This window comes from Zalophus californianus, chromosome 8 (assembly GCF_009762305.2).
Source record: "Zalophus californianus isolate mZalCal1 chromosome 8, mZalCal1.pri.v2, whole genome shotgun sequence".
Classification (NCBI taxonomy): Eukaryota; Metazoa; Chordata; class Mammalia; order Carnivora; family Otariidae; genus Zalophus; species Zalophus californianus.
The window spans coordinates 14070101-14091657 of NC_045602.1; the positions used below are offsets into that span (position 1 = coordinate 14070101).

General features: G+C 36.7%; 1 protein-coding gene across 3 annotated transcripts in view; it reads right to left on the reverse strand.

Annotated features, from left to right (window-relative positions):
- The window catches only part of SMC6 (structural maintenance of chromosomes 6), a 118653-nt gene that overhangs the window by 35514 nt on the left and 61582 nt on the right, over positions 1-21557 (reverse strand). For all 3 annotated transcript variants that reach the window (XM_027622758.2, XM_027622757.2, XM_027622756.2), the window contains exons 7-17: positions 18745-18825; positions 17008-17109; positions 12808-12927; positions 12610-12708; positions 9447-9593; positions 9101-9189; positions 8758-8922; positions 8171-8349; positions 6879-7083; positions 3718-3832; positions 2382-2542 (exon numbers count right to left, since the gene is read on the reverse strand). In XM_027622758.2, coding sequence (XP_027478559.1) covers positions 2382-2542; positions 3718-3832; positions 6879-7083; positions 8171-8349; positions 8758-8922; positions 9101-9189; positions 9447-9593; positions 12610-12708; positions 12808-12927; positions 17008-17109; positions 18745-18825 — 1463 coding nt within the window. The remainder of the gene's footprint in view (positions 1-2381; positions 2543-3717; positions 3833-6878; positions 7084-8170; positions 8350-8757; positions 8923-9100; positions 9190-9446; positions 9594-12609; positions 12709-12807; positions 12928-17007; positions 17110-18744; positions 18826-21557) is intronic.

The window sequence follows — 21557 nt, forward strand, 5'->3', positions numbered from 1 at the left end:
TGGCTCAGGTCATGATCCCAGGGTCCTGGGATGGAGCCCCACCTAGGGCTCCCTGCTCAGCGGAAAGCCTGCTTCTCCCTCTCCTCCCCGCCTGTGCCCTCTCTCACTAACTCTCTCTCAAATAAATAAATCTTTAACGACAACAAAAAAGCAATGAGAACAGTTCATTCTGTATACTTTTCTACACTGTTTGAACTTTCTCACCATATGCATATATTCCTTTTAATTATTTTTTTAAATGTCAACAAGGACTATGGAGAAACAGGATTATGAGCTTTTGTTTCCCAATTTATACCTTTTTATATTTAAAAAACACTAGTGAATTTTTCTAAACTTCCAAATATCAGGCAACTATCACACTGGTTCAGGTCAAAACAGATGACACAAAAGTCATCTAAGTATCATTAAAAATTGGTATATTCTCTTTCTTTTCTTTCATTTTTTAAAATTTATTTTTAGTTTTTCCAGAAAATCCAGGAATTTTATTCCCTTCAGTGCCTTCATCTCCTTCCTACATTCTTTCAGACTTGGCTTTTTTAGCTATTAGCCTTTTTCTCTCTCTTTTTTTAATTGAGGTGTAGTTTACATACAATATTACATTAGTTTCAGATGTACAACATAGTGATTCAAAATTTATATACATTATGAGGCAACCACCACAATAAATCTAGCAGCCACCAGTCACCAAAGTCATTAAAATATTAATAACAATTAATATTAATTATATTCCCTACACTGTACATTACATCTCTATGATTTACTTATTTTCCAACTGGAAGTCTGTACCTTTTAATCCCCCTCATCTCTTTCAGCCATCCCATCATCGCTCTCCCCTCTGGAGAGAGACTGTTCATCCACCAGATTGTTCTCCATATCTATGAGTCGGTTTCTGTTTTATTGTATTTATTCATTTGTTTTGTTTTTTAGGTTCCACATATAAATGAAATCATACAGTATTTGTCTTTCTCTGTCTGACTGACTCGAATTAACATAATACCCAGAACACTATATTTATAATTAATAAAGTTTATCAATGTGGGAAACAATTTTTTAAAAACCAGTGTTCATCTGGCTTTTAAAACAAAAGATGTGTCCCCTACACATTAATACAAATACTGTTACCTAAAAAATGAAGCTAGTATCAACTTGAAACCCTTATTACTAAAACGCTGGAATCAGAGATGCCAACTTGCTACTGGGCTATATTTACAATCTCTTCCAATAGTGCCGTACTTCCTTTTTTTAAGACTCGGGACACAAATACACAAGGCAATTTTTGTTGAAAGGGAAGTGTAAGCAACATAGAGTAATACCACCATGATATTTTTATACATTTGTACTCATGTCTGCTTGAATACCATATAATTTAGTCTTACCCCGTTAAGAATTAGGAAAGCTGGATTTAAACGTCATGGCACAATGGACAAAACCTTATCACTTTACAGGTCACTTTTACATAGCACATTCACACATTTATCCTCTAAAACTCAGTGTCAATGTAAAATGTGTGCTTCGTGCCATGACACCAAGTTGCTGGTCATTCAACTTTTTTCTGTTGCTAAATAAGTTTTACCAAACTTTCTGATAACCATCATGGCTACTGTTCTTTATGCTGCTCTCAAAGTCACATAAAAATGACTAATCTTATTTGAAAACAAGAGAGATATTTCAATAAAACTCTCATTTCTCTTACATACGTAAGTCATTTAGAATACTTTCACTTTTACTCAATTTTCGTAGATATTTATTTTACTTAAGTTCTAAGTTCTTCTACTGAAGGTCTTGCAGGTCACTAATTTAGTTTCAACCCATTAATTTGTCAGTTGAATTCGTTTGGTTAGAAAATCATGTTTTTTGGTACCAAAATTCCTTTCTGCAATGCTTGTGAATCTCATTAAATACACTTACTAGTTTTTTGTTCAACTTCTCGCATTGTCTCCTCTGGCAGCTCTATTTTCCTAGATGTGTGCTCTAATTGTGCCAACTGATCTTTTTAGAACAGTGCAACTCAAGATACAGTCAGAGACGGACTATGGAACTTGAGCCAGAATGTAAACCAGCACACCTCTACTCTCACTGAGCAAAGTCAGAACTAAATGATGGGATAGTGATGTAGCTGATGTACATTCTGAGTTCAGAATGTGCAGATGAGCTGGTCAAGGGAACACACTTTGTGTTCTTAGCACAGAATACTATTGTCAAAGTGATGATGGGAAATAACCATCAACCTAGAATTCTACACCCAGCTAAATGATCTTTTAAGCCCGAAGAGATTACTCACAATCTTTCCTTGAAATAACTTACTAATAGAGTAACATGAAGGGAACGAAACCCTATAGGAAGCAGTAGCAATACCACAGTAACTCTACATTGACACTAACCTTATCTCAGAATCCACATCTTTGCTTAGAAATTTAGGTCTTGTATTTTCAGATGAATAGTAACGTCCTGCAAAGACTTGATCACCATCAGCAGTAAAAGCTTCTCTACAATTCTTGGGTGGCTTTTGGGACTGCATTACTGCACGAGCTACAGAATTATTCTAAAAAAATAGAGGGGGGAGAAATAAATTTTTGAAGTTATGCCATAGCATTTCTGATACACAATCTCAAAATGTTACCTATCATTATTTTAAGATTCAAGTATTTTTATTTAAACATTTAAACATAAGTAAAATAATTCCAAAAAATGAAAGAATTTCAAAAACAACTCTCATGATTCAAAGAATTAAAACTACTGACAGTCTTTAGAACAACATAGTAAGCAAGATTTTATGACAAACTGATTTTAAGTTCTAATGCTGCTATCTATTAAAATTAAAATTTTAAGTACATTTTCACACGAAAATGTTTACTTAGAGTTCATACAAATCTTACTTTTTCTAAATGACTTTAACAGCCTGAAAAGAAAAATGTGAATGAACAGCAAATTGCAATAAAAGATGAGTATACTGAATTACATGGGGGAAAAATAAGCCCTAGAAGTAAAATGGGCATCAGGCTTAATGGAGGCCTAGCCAACCTCTGGGGACAGACAAGAGGACTTCATTATTTCCCTTCAAGGATCCTTCTAAAATATGAGTGAGCAAAGCCCACAAATAATTACAATATGACCCTGTAACACATACACTGTATATATATTTAAATTACTGATACATTTACTTCTCAGTTTGTTATTGAGAAAAACAAACTGTTTTGATTAGATCTCTGTTTTGAATTTCCTAGTTCCTTCTCAGCAAATTTATGCCAGTGATGATCTAATCCAACAAGTACATAAATATACATAGATAAAGAGTAAATACTGATTATTTTACAGTACTTTTAAAGTTTTAAGATAAAGAACTCATAAAATATCAAGTAGAGTATTTGCTTAAAAATAGAATAATAATAATACACTTATCTATAAGGGTAAATAAAAAATGGATTTGGCAGCCAATCAAGAAAGAATGAATAACAAAAAAATTATAGCATCATTCACCAAAATAATAGGTATTTGTGAAATATTTACTGAGGAACAGCCAAAAATATAAAGTTCCCTCAGGCAGAAAACACATACACCAACCAGCTCTGTATTATGCTGTAGTTTCCTATAAGGTAAAAGTACAGCAGTAAGACATATTAACAACTCCATAATATAGAAGGGGAAAAGAATTTATATAGCCAACTTCAGTTTTGGAAATTTAAGAGTATATAAAATTCAGCAAGCATCTTATCTTACTTTGATCAGAAGCACTGTCTCTATGCTTCTCATGTCAATCAGGCTGTTTGCAACCACTGCATTATCTATTTCTAAAGCTGTCAGGACTGTTGGAAACTCTGGATGGTAAGCAGCTCTAGGAGACAAAAATATATAAGTATTAAAAAATTACATATTAAAAATATGTTAAGTATTATCAAACTTTAATTTTATATACATATCTTTTTAATGTGTGACTATAGGTAAGACAGTGGAAAATATCTGATAACATTTGAAAACATCTGGAATAGGTTTATTTTATCTAAATAGCAAACATTTATATCATGTGCTAGGCATTCTAAGAATATTATAAATAATATCAGCTCATTGAATCCTCATAATAACCATGGGATTGATAATGTTATTCTCTAATTTAAAGGAGTTTGTTCTTAAGATGGGGGAGGCAAACCACTGGCCTAGGATTTAAAGCGGAGAGAAGTCAATGGACTAGGAAAGTTTAAGGCCCAGGAGAGAGTTGAAATAATTAAAAGAAACAGTCCAACAAACCAGGCAAAAAAGCATGCAATTCAGAGTCTACATAGAATAAAGAGCTTTGGAGAGCAAGAGAATCTCTTGTGCTGAGCAGGATAGACGTACAGATGCAGACAGAACTGAGCAGTTCGGCGGCCTGTACTTCAGGGCAAACAAAGCCGTTTTTATACAACAGGAAACTATCCCCAGCATCTCCTGGGGAGCTATACACTCCCCCAGGCTCCTCTGATGAGGTTCTCTAATGTGAGCCTAATATACCTGATTCATTCTAATATTCCAAGGGTGTTTTACTGTTCTTTTCTACACTAAAATAACATGCCCAATTTTAAAATTTAGTGTTTGAACCACAATATATACTGATAAAGGTCTTCACCAAAAATCACCCCTCCAAAATGTCTGCAAAGGCAGGTGAAGTTGAGAGAATATTAAACATACCCGACCTGTCGATATTCTGTCAACACCTAAAAGTAACATCCAACTTCCTCTACTACACCACCAACTTGAACTTCAGCATAATTCCAACTACTCTGAAAGGTGAATGCCTGGAGCTGCTCCATTAACCTCTGACTTCCCACTGTCACCACGAGCTACAGCTGCAGAGTTCCCGGCTTACCACGCCTGTTCAACCTGCTCTCTCCCTGCATCCAGCACATTTACAGATTTGCTCCCACACCTCACTTTCTTCCCTCTCCCGCCTCACCTCATGGCCAATCAATGAACTCTTCTCAATTGCTTCCCTCTTCTTCTGTAATAACTACCCATTCTAACAAATCCTACTATAGTAACAGTCCAAGAGTACACATTCTCTCCTCAAACCTATTAAAAAGCCAAAAATCCTGCAGCCATGGGCGTTTGAATCCTGAGTGGATGTTGGTTCTGCTTCCTTACTCACTCTCCCCAAACCTACCCAACTCCGGAGGCCCTCATTCTCAGCACACAGATTCACCTTATTTCCAAGAAGTGACCTCATGCTGCACAAATGGAGCTCACTCCGCACCCCTTCACAGGATGATACACTGCTAGGAGACTGGAAATACAACCATTGGGAAACACGGCATGCCGGCAGGGCGGTGCCAGGCATTGCTACTCATGGGAGTCTGTGCAGTGGGTCACGGAGCAGTCCCAACAGCTGTTCAGGGCCCCTGTCCCTGGTCCCCAAAGGACAGTGCTGGTGCAGAAGGATACTCCTCACAGAAGCCAATCTCTCCCAGTAATCTCCCAGGGACAGTTTCCAAGGTCCCCGTAGGGAAATATCCAATTGCAAGTCACCATACTGGCATTCCACCAGCTGTTCAGAATTTTCTCACTCTAGATGCAACTATCCTGCCAGGGGGCATCTTTACCATAAGCAATGTTGTCTGAGAGCACAACTGAAATTTCACTCTTATCAGGTTTTAGAAATCAGGATCAGAGCCAGAAACTAATGTAGAGTCATATTTTCATGCAGACTGGGAAAACAGTTTACCCTTAACTCCCAAATCCTTATTTCTAGCCTAAAAGCTGACAATTCCACAACAGAATTTATCCACTTTTGACAAATCCACTTTTTCCTTACACTTCTCCTAAACCAGTTACGAGCACATCTGCTTGGTCCAGAGACCTAGCAGTCATCCTCAATTCTTTCATTCTCTTACATTCAAGTAACAAGTTTTATTTTGTCCAAAATAACGCTTTTATTTTTATTATTTTTTAAAGATTTATTTATTTGAGAGAAAGAGAGTGTGTGCACAAGCAGGGTGAGGGGCAGACAGAGGGGGAGAGAATCCTAAGCAGAGTCCCTGCTGAGCATGGAGCCCAATGCGGGGCTCTATCTCATGACCCTGAGACCATGACCTGAGCCAAAACCAAAAGTCAGACACAAAACCAGCTGAGCCACCCAGGCATCCCCTAAATAGCGCTTTTAATCTATTTTTTGCAGAATAATTTATGATGCCATGCCACTATGCATTTTGCACATAGAATTCTATTTGCTTATAAGGCAATTAAACCTTACCTGTCACTTGACAAATTCATCAGGTCAGAAGACTGATTATTTGTCCTCTTTTCTCTAATTTCTTCGCTAACCTGCCTACTAACATATAATTCCTCTCTCATTCGAACTACATCTGCATCTTGTGATCCAATTTTATCAAAGCTGACATTCAATTAGAAAATATGTATTACATTTGAAAGTAAAGTGACTAGCCAGTCAGGCAGTTAGAAAGAGGCCAGTTTAAATACTGTGCCTTTGAGAAGGTTTGTTAGGGTCATCAAAGAAAACTACCACAGCTCTTTACGGAATCTGCAAAGCACCTTGAGAGTTGAACTGTGAGTACTGAGTGCCAAAGCTCTTCCTTAGTACCCCCACCCCCACATACCCCTTAATTTGCCGTGGTCTGTATCACTTCCCTCAGTATAATTTCTATGCTGCACCATGTCCCTTCCCCTGTCCTGGCTCCCACAACAGACCTTGTGTAAGGAGCTCAAGGGCAGGGAGCATGTCTTATTTATCTATGTGTCTTCAGTGCCTAGACTGAAGTTAAAGAAGTGGCTTGATGAAATTTCATCAATCAGTACTACAGATTTGGTTAATACAAAAATGTCTTAATTCTTTCTGATCTTGTACATGATTAAGTAAAACCAGAAACGGCATTTAGCTACCGATGCCTCACCTGTGTCTTACATCATACATCTCATTCCGAAACTCAGAAACTATTATCTGTGGCCGTGAGGTCCCTCGTGAATAAAACCTTTCCATCAGTGCCTGAAGAACTCTTTCATCAGCATGGTTATGGCAACAATAGGCCTGCAGAAGTCCTTTCAAGCAAGATTCAATAGCCAAAGCAAGTTCAGGATCACGAAGATGAATGCAAGCTCCTAAAGGTGAGAGAAAATTATTAAAAGGCCCATTAATATTTTGAAATATTAATGTAACTTTCTTCTTATAATAGTTTATAAATGACTTCAAAATATTTTCACATAAGGAAGCTTAAATGACATTACAGATCTTATGTTAACTAAATGGGAGATCCCTATATATCCACTGGATACACTGGGGAGAAAACCCATCAAATCCTGTGAAAAGAACTACCTCACTAACTCCCATGTAAATTAACAGATGTTTTTCTATGAAAGTGTATACTCTTCCAGCCTCTGAATGGCATTCTGAAAAGCAAGCCAAAAGGTTTACAGATTCTTTACTATTTTCTGTCAAACTGATTAACACTGGGATTTTAGAAACAGAGAGAAAATGCCTCATCCGTTTAAATGGATCCTGGTATAGAGGTACATATCATTTATATGAGATTTTACCATAATACTTAACACCGTGTGTAATGCTGTGCTTACACGGTAATAGAGTACTTTAGCAACAAAACCTTTAAATTGACAGCATCATTTTCACTTAATGATGTTATAGAATTAGAGATAACTCCTCAGGAGAATTCAACAGATTACAAGTATTTTTTAATTTCATGTATATATAGGGATAATTCAATAAACCCAGGTTTTCCACTTGAAAAAAAACTTAGAAACAATGTTGTCCAACCTACACAGAAAGTAAGAAGACAAGTCATTTTATAAAGGTTACACAAAACTCAGGTGGTGAAGGGTTCTTCTGACTATATCACTGTCACTGGATTTTCAAACTAATCAATTATATTCAAATTAGTTCACTCATTTATTCATTCATTCAGGAAAAAAAATCAGATCAGATTATTCAACTCTATAGTTTTTTTTTCTTTTCCTAAGTTTTCTTGTTTTTGGCTATTTTATGCTTTAAAAATGTAAAAGGGAAATTATAAAGTTTAGAGTGATTATTTCTTAAAATATGTACAATTAAAATCCACATATAATTACATAGCTCTTTGATAACAGTTTTAAAACTGGATTCAATAAACCTTTTCCTGAAAATAAACCCTTATTTTTAATGTTTCTTATATCCTGACCAAATGGTGGCAAATACCTAAAGGGCCCACGGGTTTATAGGTAAAATGCCCACGTCTATAGGCATCATCTATTGCTTCAAGAAGGGCTGGAACATGAGGGCCAAATCTTTTCAGTCGATCAGTTTTACTATCTTTTAATTCTTTCAGTTGCCTCTGATTATAGCTCAGTGTATGCTTGACATCTAATTCTTCTCTCCTAAAAAATAAAAGCAGAAAAACAGAAGAGATGTGTGATACAGTTATACAGAAATATCCAGTCTTTCCCCTCAATACCTGCATACCAGCGAATGACTCAGCTACTCTAAAGACTAAAGGCAGATTTCTTTATTTGAAAATGATTGTGTTACTAGAGAAAAACAGTCTCAAGTCCTCAAAACTTAGCACGAAAAAAGAAATGATGCCATAGGGATGAGGACTAGAAATCCCAGAGATGGTTCAGCTCTACAAGTGTTGGAACAGTCTGGGAAAAGTAATTTTTAAAGATATTTTATTAACACAAGACACAACAACCACAACAAAACATGTTTTCTCTCTTCGTATAAAGAACAAACCACATGATTTTCAAGTCATTGAAAAAAGTCATTCTAAGGATGTTGAAACTTACTTAATTCTGATCCGTTCTTCCTTGTCCTTTTCTATGGCTTGCTGAAACTGTTCGATCTCTTGATTGATTGAGCTTTCTTGATCCTGCAAAGCCTTTACTCTCTCTTTTAACCAAGATATTTTTTTTTGTCTTTCCAATCGTTCAGGTTCCAAAGATTGATCAGTACTAACAGTAAATAATCCAAAACAGAAAATGTTAAATGAAAAACCAAACACTGAAAAAATACAAAGCAATGTGATAAAATTCCTTTAGAAATAATATGGAAAATATAATACTCCCCTTAGCTGAGTTCACTGTATTACAGAAAGAGGGATTCATGAACATAGCAAAGTAACCAACTTACCTTTTCTTTAGTTCTTCAATCCTTTTGCAAAGCTGTTCATCATCTTTCATTAATGCTCTATACTCGTTTAGGGAACGATTATATAAAACCTAACAAAAAATTAGACACAGTTTGGTAAGATAAAAAAAATACATATTCTATTCAAATCCACTTTTGCCAAATCTTCAAATCGGAGGGGAAATATATGCAAAGTATATAAATGGTCACATGAAACCATTATTTTTTAAAGTCTGAAAGCAGTACAGATTTCTACCTAATTACAATACCTCTACTTTTAAAAGTAAATGAACAGTATTTATATTTGATATACAGTATTTAATATTCCAGGTTGGAAAATTTCTCTCACCTCAGCTTCATTATAGACCCTTTTCTTAGCAGTAACATCTGTTTTCAATGCCATACATTCTGGTGCTCGTGCATTTGTCTCTTGACTAATCTTTTCCAGTTTATCTTGAATATCTTTGTATTTTTTTTCTGCTTCATTAAGTCTAACCTTTAAGAAAATAACATTGTTAGAGTGTATTTTACTTTTCTTTAACAAACAGAAAAAAATTTTAAATTATATATAGCAAATAACAAATTCAGTTTCACTCTAAATAATCTCAAGACCTCGGGTAAGCAAACATAATTACATAAAACACTAAAATACAATTTTTAATTCCACATTTAGTTATCCAACAAATGTGCTATCTTCTGGGGATACAAAGACAGAGTAACAATGGTCTGCAGGTAACACAATTAAAGGGAGATAGACACAATTTAACAGAAGAACAGATTGCTTAAACTGATCATAGTTTGGATACCATAATGCTTAAGTTGGTTATGTCTATTTGTAATTGTGGAAGCATAGAGAAAGAATCCAGAGGTCTGCCAGAAAAAGTCAAGAATGCCTCCTTCAAAACAAAAGTAGCATTTGAGCTGAGACCTGAAAGATTAATACAAATGTACCAGGAGAAAAGCTGGGTAAAGGTGTTAGAGGCAGATGGAAAAGCATGCAGAAAGGCACTAATACTACTTTTGGAAATGAAAATATCTAGAGCTTAAACTGAGAGGGTAGTGGTGGGAGCTGAGCTGGAAGCATGGAAGGGCCCAGAATTCCCTAAGATCAGCTTACAATTTAACCCTCCAGACAACGGGGAGACAAGACATGACCGAATCTGCACATCAAGTCACTTTGGAAGCACAAGCCGGGTGGAGGGAAAATTAAAACAAACAATTTCAGTGAAGAGTTAACATTCCAGAGCAAAATGAATTAGAAACCAAAATGGGGCACTGAGACAATAGGAATGGATTAGAAGAGACAAATATGAGAACTATCTGGATCAGGGATCAGCAAACTTTTTCCAGAAAGAGCCAGATAGTGGAGCTGACACAATTTCTTCACATCCCTTCCACTTAACAGTCATCCTATAATCAATCACCATGCATAATACAGCATGAAAGGTTTTATGGAAGACATGGAAGGATACAAATATAAAATAAGATAGCTCTTACCCTCCAGAAATTTAACATTTACTACAGAGAGTGCCCAAATGCTTAAGTGGGGGCAAAGGCCTGCAGAACTAAAGTATCACCCTGCCTCAAGATCTTCCTTTTCCCACTTGAAAAAAGGTGAACATTATATTACTCAGACTGGATTCCATTTTTATTATTTTTTTTACTTTTCACTTTAAAAAAAAAAAAATTTTATTTTGAAGTAATCTCTACACCCAGTGCGGGGCTCAAACTTACAACCCCAAGATCACGAGTCATATGCTCTATGAACTGAGCTGGCCAGGCACCCCTGGATTCCATTTTTAGATTGGAGATTATCTAAGGAGAAAAATAACTTAAGGTCTTCCACTATGATAAGCTAGGAAATGAGGATGAGGAGAATTTGGTGGGGAAAAAAAAAAAATTCCAGCATATTCTCACAGAGATGAAAATCTGAGGTGAGAAAAGGTGGGTGGGGTTGAACTTCCATTTGCTACCTGAAGAGGGAGTAAGAAATTCAGCCTGTTTCTGTTATTTTTACATATTTATTTCTTACTTTTGATGGATTACTAATAACAACACTTAAAGAAAACATATCTGCTTACCTTGAAAAAGCAAGGTGGGGAAGATTACATCCTATACTATAAACTAAGCTTGGTAGAACAAAATACTAAGAGGTAAGCCATCCACACTGAGTAGGTGGGGCTTCTACAAAAATGAAAGGGCTAGGAGTTCTACTTCTGGCATGACAAAATGCAAGGAATTCTGCATTGCGGGCTACATACCCTTGTGAAATACTGAAAGACCACTCAAGTGCAAATTTTAAACTGGTGAATTATATGGTATATGAATTATATTTCAATAAAGCTATTAAACAAAGAACAAAAACGCGAGCATAAAGAGTGGATTGGCTATATGGTAAAAAGGTCCATGTGGACAGCCCTAACAGAAAATTACTGCTTTTGAGCGCCTGGGTGGCTCAGATGGTTAAGCGTCTGCCTTCGGCTCAGGTCATGATCCCAGGGTCCTGGGATCGAGTCCCACATCGGGCTCCCTGCTCCCTGGGAGCCTGCTTCTCCCTCTGCTTCTCTCTCTCTCTCTGTCTCTCATGAATAAATAAATAAGAATCTTTAAAAAAAAAAAAAAGAAAATTACTGCTTTTACTTACGATTCAACCAACTTCTACCTCTAGACCCAAGTGGAAGACTCTTGAATCTTACATAAATAGCATAGTTTCCACGTGGCTCTTAGATCTCAGGTTGAAATTAACTTTAGCAGACCTAACAACTTGTCCTACATGTGTTCCACCTACACGAAATCCTCTGATGGTTCTGAGCCCTAAAACTTCAGTTCCCTGGAAATTCTGGTAGCAATCTCTGGGCATTCTGCTCAGTTCTGAAGTGTTATACTTCATGATACTTAGCTTTCTAAATGACCATTATTCTAGCACCTCAAGACTTTTTATGTTGACACTCCTAATGAACACAACAGTAAAAGCTTCATGTTGTAGCATCTCTAGTTAATAACGAAGTACCTACCATTGTCCACATGCATGAGTTTAGAGTGCTACATTACTGGGCTCAACTGGCTGATCATGTCCAAACACAATACTCTTTTTAAAAAAGAGTTGCCGGGGAGCCTGGGTGGGTCAGTTGGTTGGGCAGCTGACTCTTGAATTTGACTCAGGTCACAATCTTGGGGTCATGAGATCGAGCCCTACATCGGGCTCAGTGGTGAGTGCAAAGTCTGCTTGAGATCCTCGCTCCCTCTCCTTCTGCCCCTATCCCTGCTTGTGCTCTACCCCCACACTGCCAGATAAATAAATAAAATCTTAAAGAAAAAAATAAATAAAATAAAAAAGGGTTGCCATAATAGTACTTGAACAAAAGTTTATGTCAGTTTCATTTGAGTAATAAATTCAAACATAGATAAATATATAGGTTGAAACTGCTACTTTTGTAGGTCTTTTAAAATAGTCTAATATCAGTAATCTCCTATGTTTTAACCTACTAAATCTGTATTAAACAAATAATTACCTGCTGTTCTTCCATCTTCCTGTCAAGTCTAGCAGCACGATCTTCCCCAATTTTGATATTATCTCTGATAGCATTCAATTGTTTTTCAATTTCATTGACCTAAAAAGAAATTAGTGTAAATCATGTATAAGAGTAACTGAAACCAATATTTTCTACATATTAAAAGCATAAGTGAATAAGTAATAAAGTAAAAATTACCACTGCCCAAGCCATTTCATGTTTCAAGTATTCTAAATTAGTCTTCATTGTACTTAAACCAGCAATACTTTGAAAACGTTCTTCTTTCTCCAAACACTGGCGTTTTAGCTCAATAAGTCGCTTAAAAAAAAGAAAAAAGGATACGTTTCTTACTAACACTGAAAAGACAAGAGTTTTTACAAATGTATTTCTTTTGAATGTACTTCCTTGACAGGTATTAAAAAAGATATGCAGGGAAGTGACTTAAGGTGAAAATAAAAATACCTTTAGTTCTTTGGTATATTTGTACTAGGTGCGGTTATTTTCTTAATTTCTGCATTATAAAAAAGGCCAAATACTCTTCAAATGAAGATCAAAGGAATAAAGGGTTTAAGACCTCACAAGTATAGACAAATCACAAAACTCAGTTTCCCATTTCTCTCAACTCCATATCAGATAGACAGACTGGTATGTTCTTCTGGGCAAACTATACCCAGTACTCATCCCAAAGATAATGGAAGATACGGAAGAAATTTATTTCTAAAATAAATAAGTTTATTTATTTATTTATTTATATTTTTTAAGTAGACTCCACATCCAGTGTGGAGCCCAATGCAGGGCCCAAACTCAGAACCCTGAGACCAAGACCCAGATGAGATTAAGAGTTGGACACCTAACCGACTAAGCCAGGTGCCCCAAGTTATAATTTTTTAAATCTAAGTTTTCCTTAATAATAAATAAAATCATCAGGGGCACCTGGTTGGCCCAGTCAGTTAAGCCTCCGAGTCTTGATTTTGGCTCAGGTCATGATCTCAGGGTGATGAGACTGAGGCATCCCCTTCCCCCCCTCACCCCTGCGGGCTCTGTGCTGGGTATGGAGCCTCCTTGAGATTCTCTCTCTCCCCGTTCCTCCCCCACGCGCTTGCACACACACGCGTGTGCACTCTCTCTCAAAAAATTAAAATAATAATAAAAATCATCAAACAAGTATCAAATATAATGACATTAGAACAGCTGAAGGGGCTCCTAGACTTTAGATTCTGTACACCTGGGTAGATGGCCTCTCCCCTTCATTCATGTTTACCATCTTCAACTAGGGCCTCATACTGTGGATCTAATGCGTCCCTACCAGTCACTTTCCCAATTCTCCAGGATTATTTCAATCCATTATCACTCTCTGCAAGCCTCATACACCCCCACCACCCTAATCCCTCCCTCATTCTCCCTGCCTCCCACCTCAGGGAATTTAGTGGCCATCAAAGGAAACTCTCTCCAACTTCCAACAACCTCATTTACAAATCTAAAGCAGGAGGAGGTGGCTTCGTGACTCTGAAGTCCAGCTCCCCTCTCCTACCTATATATTTTGGGTCCGACCACCAGCTTCTGCCTTCTCAGGAGGTCTGAATTAGTTCATTTTTTGTCCCCATCTTCTCACCTTTGTTTCCACTTGGCCCTCTTCATTGACTCCCTTCCATTATCAGGTTTAATCTTTACCCACTTGTCTTCCCCATTTACAAGCACAACTGCCACTCTCCATGCTTGGGCACCTCCTCCTCCTCTCTCCCTCCAAGTTTTTTGAAGGTAATCTCTCTTCCATTTCCTCGCATTTTCAGCCCCACAAACTGGCTTCTGTTTTCACCGCTACTGAAACTTGTCTTGCCACAGGCCTCTATGCAGATTATGTCACTAAATACAGGGAGAATTTTCAAACCTTGTGGTGCTTGCCACTCAGAACATCACCGAGTTGTGACTACTGCTTTCTCAAATTCTCTTCCCTTGGCTTTTATGGCTTCCATGAGCATTTTTCTTGGCTCAGGCCTGGACCCACTTTCCTTTCCTCCTCAGCAATCTAAGTCATTCCTGCGGCTTACACGCCGACAATATACTAATGAATCTCAAATTTTTACTGAAGCCAGACTTCTGCATTCCTCACTCTTATATCCAATTGGATGTTCTATAAGCATCTCAAAACCAATGTGTTCAAAATGAAATTCATCATTTTTCTTAAAAGAAAAAAAAGAAAGAAAAGAAAAACTGGCTCCTCTTCCCAAAATTCCTATCTTAAGAAACTTAGTCTGCTGCTCAGGTCATTGATCCGGAGGTCATTTGGTCACCTTCTGTCTCAACTTCACTCCTCCCTGTCCCACTTAACATCTGCTCAAATCATTTCAAAATTCTTCCTTCCACTACTACTGCTACTACTCTAACTTACGTCATCATCATGTCAGTGGACAATGATAACTCTTTATCTCTCTACATTTCTTTCCTTACCGCAATTCACCCTCTTCCACAGCAGAGTGATCGATTACAAATACTCATTTAGTCACATCAGCCACTTCCATGTGTTCTACTGCTCTTAGGTTTACAAGGTCCTCTACAGTCTGGCCTCTTTTTTCTCACTCTTGTGCTCTTCACTCTGGCCAACCTGGAATTCCTTCAGCTTTCTAACAGCACCATATGCTCTCTTACCCAAGATGCTGCCATTCTTATCCCTAGGAATGACACCCTTCCTTACTCTCCCCATCCCTTGTTTGGCATTGTTCATCATTCAGTTCTCAACCTAGACATTATCCTTAACAACTACACTCCTCCCAGGTCTCTTTCCCCCAGTGCTGATACCTCTTAAGTGCTTTTGCACAAATCTAGTCACAAATCATTTAGGCGGGCCCACCATACTCAGTCATTTACCATCTGTTTCCTGCTGAACAGTTAGTTCTCTAACCCCAGAACCCAGACATGTATTTGCCGTCATATGGCCATGGACAAAGCACAATGCTAGGAGGCACACGCTGGACCTGGTATTTGTTGACTGGACAGCTTCCAGTTTCTATCTAACCTTCACATACTATTTCCTACAGATTTAAATATTCAAATCCAGAACTTATTTTGAGAATACAGGACATTTAATTAATTAGAAAAAGCTCTTATTATGTGCATATTATACATAAGAAATTCTGCTACATGATACAGGGAAGTGCTTCTTTAACTTCATAATCAAAGTATCTTTAATAGTTGATAACAAAGTATATCATGGAGAAAGTGGGTGTTCAACCCCCAGCTGTCTGACGCAAACACATTTCTTCAAAATCCTGATTTATTATTTTTAAAATAATAAACGTAACATATGCTATTATGTTTTTTTGAACATGCAAATATTTCCTTTTCCCAATAACACTGATACACCAAGAAACTGTGCTGTATTAATTCTGTGGTTTACAGTGCCTCCTTGTACACTACCAGTACCTTGAGTTTGAAGGGATAATGTGGGGAATAAAAATATACCCACCCTTGCTGTTTGAGTTTTCATATACCCACAGACCTAACTTTAAATATGCAGTCCTCAAAACCTGAAGTAAAAGGGTCAGTGTAGCATCTAATGAAGTTGACCTGGGTCAATCATTAGTACAATTCTGTGTCAAAAGAACAAGCGAAGAAACTAGCTGGAAGCTCCACTAATTCTATAAAACTGACTAAGTAACTAAAGAACGAGATACAGAATCACACAAAAATTGGTGGGACTTAATGTACAGGATGAAAAGCTAAAATGTAAGCCTTATGATTTTGAGGTCTCTGATTATCATACAGAAGGTTGGATCTTCCGGAATCTGAAGAAGAAAGTACAAGAAGAAAATATAGCAGATGTAAAACCAAATTTAAGTAAGTCGCATTAGCTTAAGTAATTTTAAATTCACACAAATATGCACAGCTACCAAGCTGGTGAGTATGGATGTGACAGTTGCTACCAAGCTATCAGAGTTTAATGAATGTTAACATCTTCCCAGTGTGATGAAACAGTTATCTACCATATATAATTACAAATGCATATTATGTTTATTATCATCTTCAGGCTTGTGCTTATTTTCCCATCAAAAGAAACATTATAGTTTTTAAGCTACTTACAGTGGGAATGAGTGATACCTTACTATAGAACCAATTAGTCATATATCAAGGCATAAGTATGTAAAATACTGCTCTGTCCTCTAGTCTATAGCCTAACAGAGGAAACGTGTACATACCCATATTTCAAAACAAAAAAGTAAAGGCTAATAAATACTGAATATAAAAACCACACTTCCCTATATTTCATAGAGTGTTACAAAACTGTTATTAGTTTTTTATAGATACATATCTACATATAGGTATATAATTTTACAGTACCATTTATATGTACTAAAGGAATTTGACGGAACTCAAAAATATTTGCATTACGTGTTTACAAACCTCTTCTCCTTGATTTATCTGCTCCTTTGTTCTTTCTTTTGTTTCCATAATATATGAATAATCTTCTTTCATCTGTTCAAGTTGGGTTGCTTTCATAAAGAACTGTATCAATAAGAAAAACACAATTAGGAGTTTGTAAATTTCCACGAAACTGTGAAAAGAATTAGATCTCCAAAAACTTTTGACTAATTATGTAAAAAGATATTAAAAACACACTCAAGTGAAAGGGGAACCCTCTACACTGTTGGTGGGAATGTAAGCTGGTGCAGCCACTCTGGAAAACAGTATGGAGGTTCCTCAAAAAGTTGAAAATAGAGCTACCCTACGACCCAGCTATTGCACTACTGGGTATTTATACCAAAGATACAAATGTAGTGATCCGAAGGGGCATGTACACCCCAATGTTTATAGCAGCAATGTCCACAATAGCCAAATTATGGAAAGAGCCTAGATGTCCATCAACAGATGAATGGATAAAGAAGATGTGGTATAGGGGCACCTGGGTGGCACAGTCATTAAGCGTCTGCCTTCGGCTCAAGCCCCACATCGGGCTCCCTACTCTTCAGGAAGCCTGCTTCTCCCTCTCCCACTCCCCCTGCTTGTGTTCCTGCTCTCACTCTCTCTCTCTGTGAAATAAATAAATAAATAAATAATCTTAAAAAAAAAAAAAGATGTGATATATATATATATATATACACACACACAATGGACTATTAAGCAGCCATCAAAAAAAGAAATCTTGCCATTTGCAACGATGTGGATGGAACTAGAGGATTTTATGCAAAGCGAAATAAGTCAATCAGAGAAAGACAATTATATGATCTCACTGATATGTGGAATTTGAGAAACAAGGCAGAGGATCATAGGCGAAGGGAGGGACAAATGAAACAAGATGAAACCAGAGAGGGAGACAAACCATAAGAGACTCTTCATCTCAGGAAACAAACTGAGGGCTGCTGGAGGGGACGGGGGTGGGAGGGATGGGGTGGCTGGGTGATGGACAACGGGGAGGGTATGTGCTATGGTGAGCACTGTGAATTGTGTAAGACTGATGAACCACAGACCTGTACCTCTGAAACAAATATTACGTTATATGTTAATAAAAAAAAACCCCAAAAACAAACAAACTAAATACTCAAGTTTTCACACCCCAAATTTACTTAATCTACTCTGTTCACATCTACACATTCATTTGCAATAGCTCTTAAAAGCCCACGTAAGAAAACACTTTTGGTGTAAGAACAATACCATCTTGAAAACTCATTTTCACTGATACATTCATTCATTCTTTAAACAATATGAATAAAGAGAAAACATCTGTATCCTTGATCTTGGTGCATCTTGAAGTTTTAGAAAAGGAAATACTGAAACCCACTCAAAAGTTACAGCATAAGTAGCAGTCAAATATTTTGTTAGCTTTTTAAATTTTAAATAATTTACAGTTTAAAGGTTATTATGTATGGCCAATCATTCCCTTAAATTTCCTTAAAGATTAATTTTAGAATAATCCATTCTCTCAGAATTAAAAGCCAAAAAGTGAAAGCAAGAATTTACCAAGAAAATTATAGTCCATCATATTTAGAACTCTCCTAAACTAGTCCTACAATATTAAACACAGGTGGCTTTAAAAAACCTAACAATATTTATTACGTGAGCAAGAGTTATGTTTGGTATATATGCTTTATCTATAAATGCATTCTTTTTTGATAAATTCGTATTTCCTTTGGTGCTCCTTACTTTATATTTGTCTCCCTCATTTTTAGACTGCAAGAACTGCTTGCTCATCTCTTGTGTTAGAACAGAAACTGGATTATCCACCTGAAACAAACAAGAGAGGTTACTTCTGAATATTTCATTTTAATGCCTTAAAAATAACTGAACTGAGATACAGAATACAATTCACCTATGGTGTCATCAAGAAGGTTAAGTTTAGAGTATTAAGGTAAATATACCAAGAAAAAATATTAGACATTTTTAATGGAGAGAAAATGTTTCATCATTTCATGATACTAAAATAAATACCACAGTCAAAATTATTCTGCCACTATATGAGGGCACAAGCACATTTCTTTTACCTGCTTTATAGAATTTCACTCCTATGCTACTGGTTAACAATCTGACAACAGTGAGTAAAGCCCTCAGCTGCCTTGAGTTTTTGTGTCTCACCTCCCTATGTAGCCCTGGGCAAGTTAGTTTCTCCAACTGAATACAAAAAGTCCAACTTGGTTATTTCTAATCAGAATTATGATGCCAAGCAGTGTTTATTTTTCTTATAGCAGTTCTTCAGCTTTTCCATTTGTTGTTATTTCTTCATGATTATAAAATAAAGAGAAATGCTGGAGTCGTTTCTACCTTTCGAGGAGTCATTTTAAATAAGCCATTGCTTAAATTAAACTACCTATAACTAACAAGTTAAAGTACAATTATGGTAACAGTACTGTAACTGACCAAAGCACAGGGGAACAAATTTAAAATATATATATAGCTTGTTTCAGAAAAATTCAAGATCATTACTCATTTATATCTTCGGTATTAGTACGAAAGTAATTTGTGTATTAGAAAATAATCCCGTTTGCAAGTTACAGAATATGCAGGACCAGTATAAATGAAAAAAAAATTTTATTTTTTTTAAAAAGATTTTATTTATTTGAGGGAGAGAGAGCATGGTGGGGGGGGAGCCAAAGGGAGAGGGAGAGGCAGACTCCCCGCTGAGCAGGGAGCCCATGCAGGGCTTGATCCCAGGACCCTGAGATTATGACCCGAACCGAAGGCAGATGCTTAACCGCTGAGCCACCCAGGTGCCCCTAAATGAAAAAAATTTTAAACTCCTTCATTTTACCATCCGTAAAATACTGATTATACTTTGTTAGCATAACAATGGTTAAAACCTTCCTTTTTAAGTAAAATTTTGGGTTTTTTTCTTCTCAGAATACAAAAACATTTATGGAGTTATAAAGAAACCTCTACATGTTACTTTATTATTATCATTATAGAGGTACACCAGACTGACTGCCACATATTTTTATATTTGCCCTGCATCTTAATTTCACATTCCATCTGACTTCTTAAAAATAAGACCTAATGCACTAGCTTTAATGACAGACATTTTCACCAACTTTGAATTAGTACCTTCATCCAAATTTATATTATTTTGTCTACATCTTTCTGCTTGTTTCTGAAACGGGGTTCCTAGTTCCTATTCTAGGGATTATGTAAGAATCTTGCAGTTTGAGGTGATAAAAAATTCTGGAGTTGAGGAGCACCTGGGTGGCTCAGTCGGTTAAGCATCTACCTTTGGCTCAGGTCCTGATCCCAGGGTCCTGGGATGGAGTACCATGTGGCTCCCTGCTCAGAGGGGAGTCTGCTTCTCCCTGTCCCTCTGCCTCTCCCTCCTGCTCGTGCTCTTTCTCGCTCTTTTTCTCTAATAAATAAATAAATAAATAAATAAAAATCTTAAAAAAATAAAATTAATCTTAGTAACATATTTCTAATCTAAAATATTATCATTTTAACATATAACCTATAAAAATTCAATTATCCCTTTGCATTAAGGCTTCAAAATCTAGTGTGTATCTCACACTTACTATGTCAATTTGGACTACCCACATTTCAAGAGCTTAATACCCACATGTGGCCAGTGGTTACTGTACAGGTAATGTAGCTCTAGACCTCCCATATTTTGATCAATGAACCTGAACCTTTACTTTACTGCATCATACCAGAAGAGGACTAAAAAGAGTTATGATAACAACCTTCAAATATTTCAAAAGAAATAAACAGGTTTTTACATTCCCCAAGGAAGTGGGAGCTTAGAGAAACAGGCTTTATTCAACTCTTCCATAATAAAAGCTTTCTGAGAGAGCTGTTCACAGAAGGAATCAAAATCTCAGGCAGAAGTGATTTCTCCCCCACAATCCACGTAAGCAGTTGCTGAAGGGACACCTGGTAGAGTCAACACATGGTAAATATGGACAGTGAGAACCCTACTGGTTGCCCTTCAAGATGCTCCCAAACACCTGATTCCATACACTTTTGGTTTTCTTGATTCTGCTTAAAAATTCTAGTCTCAAATTTATTTGATGTAACTGCTTTTTCCCGGATTTTAATAATTATTTTTCTAAACTTCCGTTGCCTGATATATAAGCTACTACCCACATGCAGCTTTTTACACTTAATTAAATAAAATCAAACACTTGATTTCTTAGTCATTCATCTCAGGTGCTCAAGAGCAATATGCTAGTGGCTGACACATTGAACAGCATAATACAGAATATTTCTACCATCACAGAAGATTTTTCTGGACAACTTTGTTCTAAACCAAACTGGAAAAAAGACCTAGACTCGTAATTGTTCTTTCTCCTTGGTGACTAGTCTTGGTGTTCTTCATCCTGGAATAAGTAAGGCAGGGTGGTATATTAGAATGAAACCGGGAAGCCTGGTTCCCCATCCAGGCTCTACCAGCAACCATGCCTAGACAATTGTAGGGATAAATTTACTTTTTCTAGTTCTATTCTCATCTACAAAATACAGGTGAATTAGATGACCTCCAA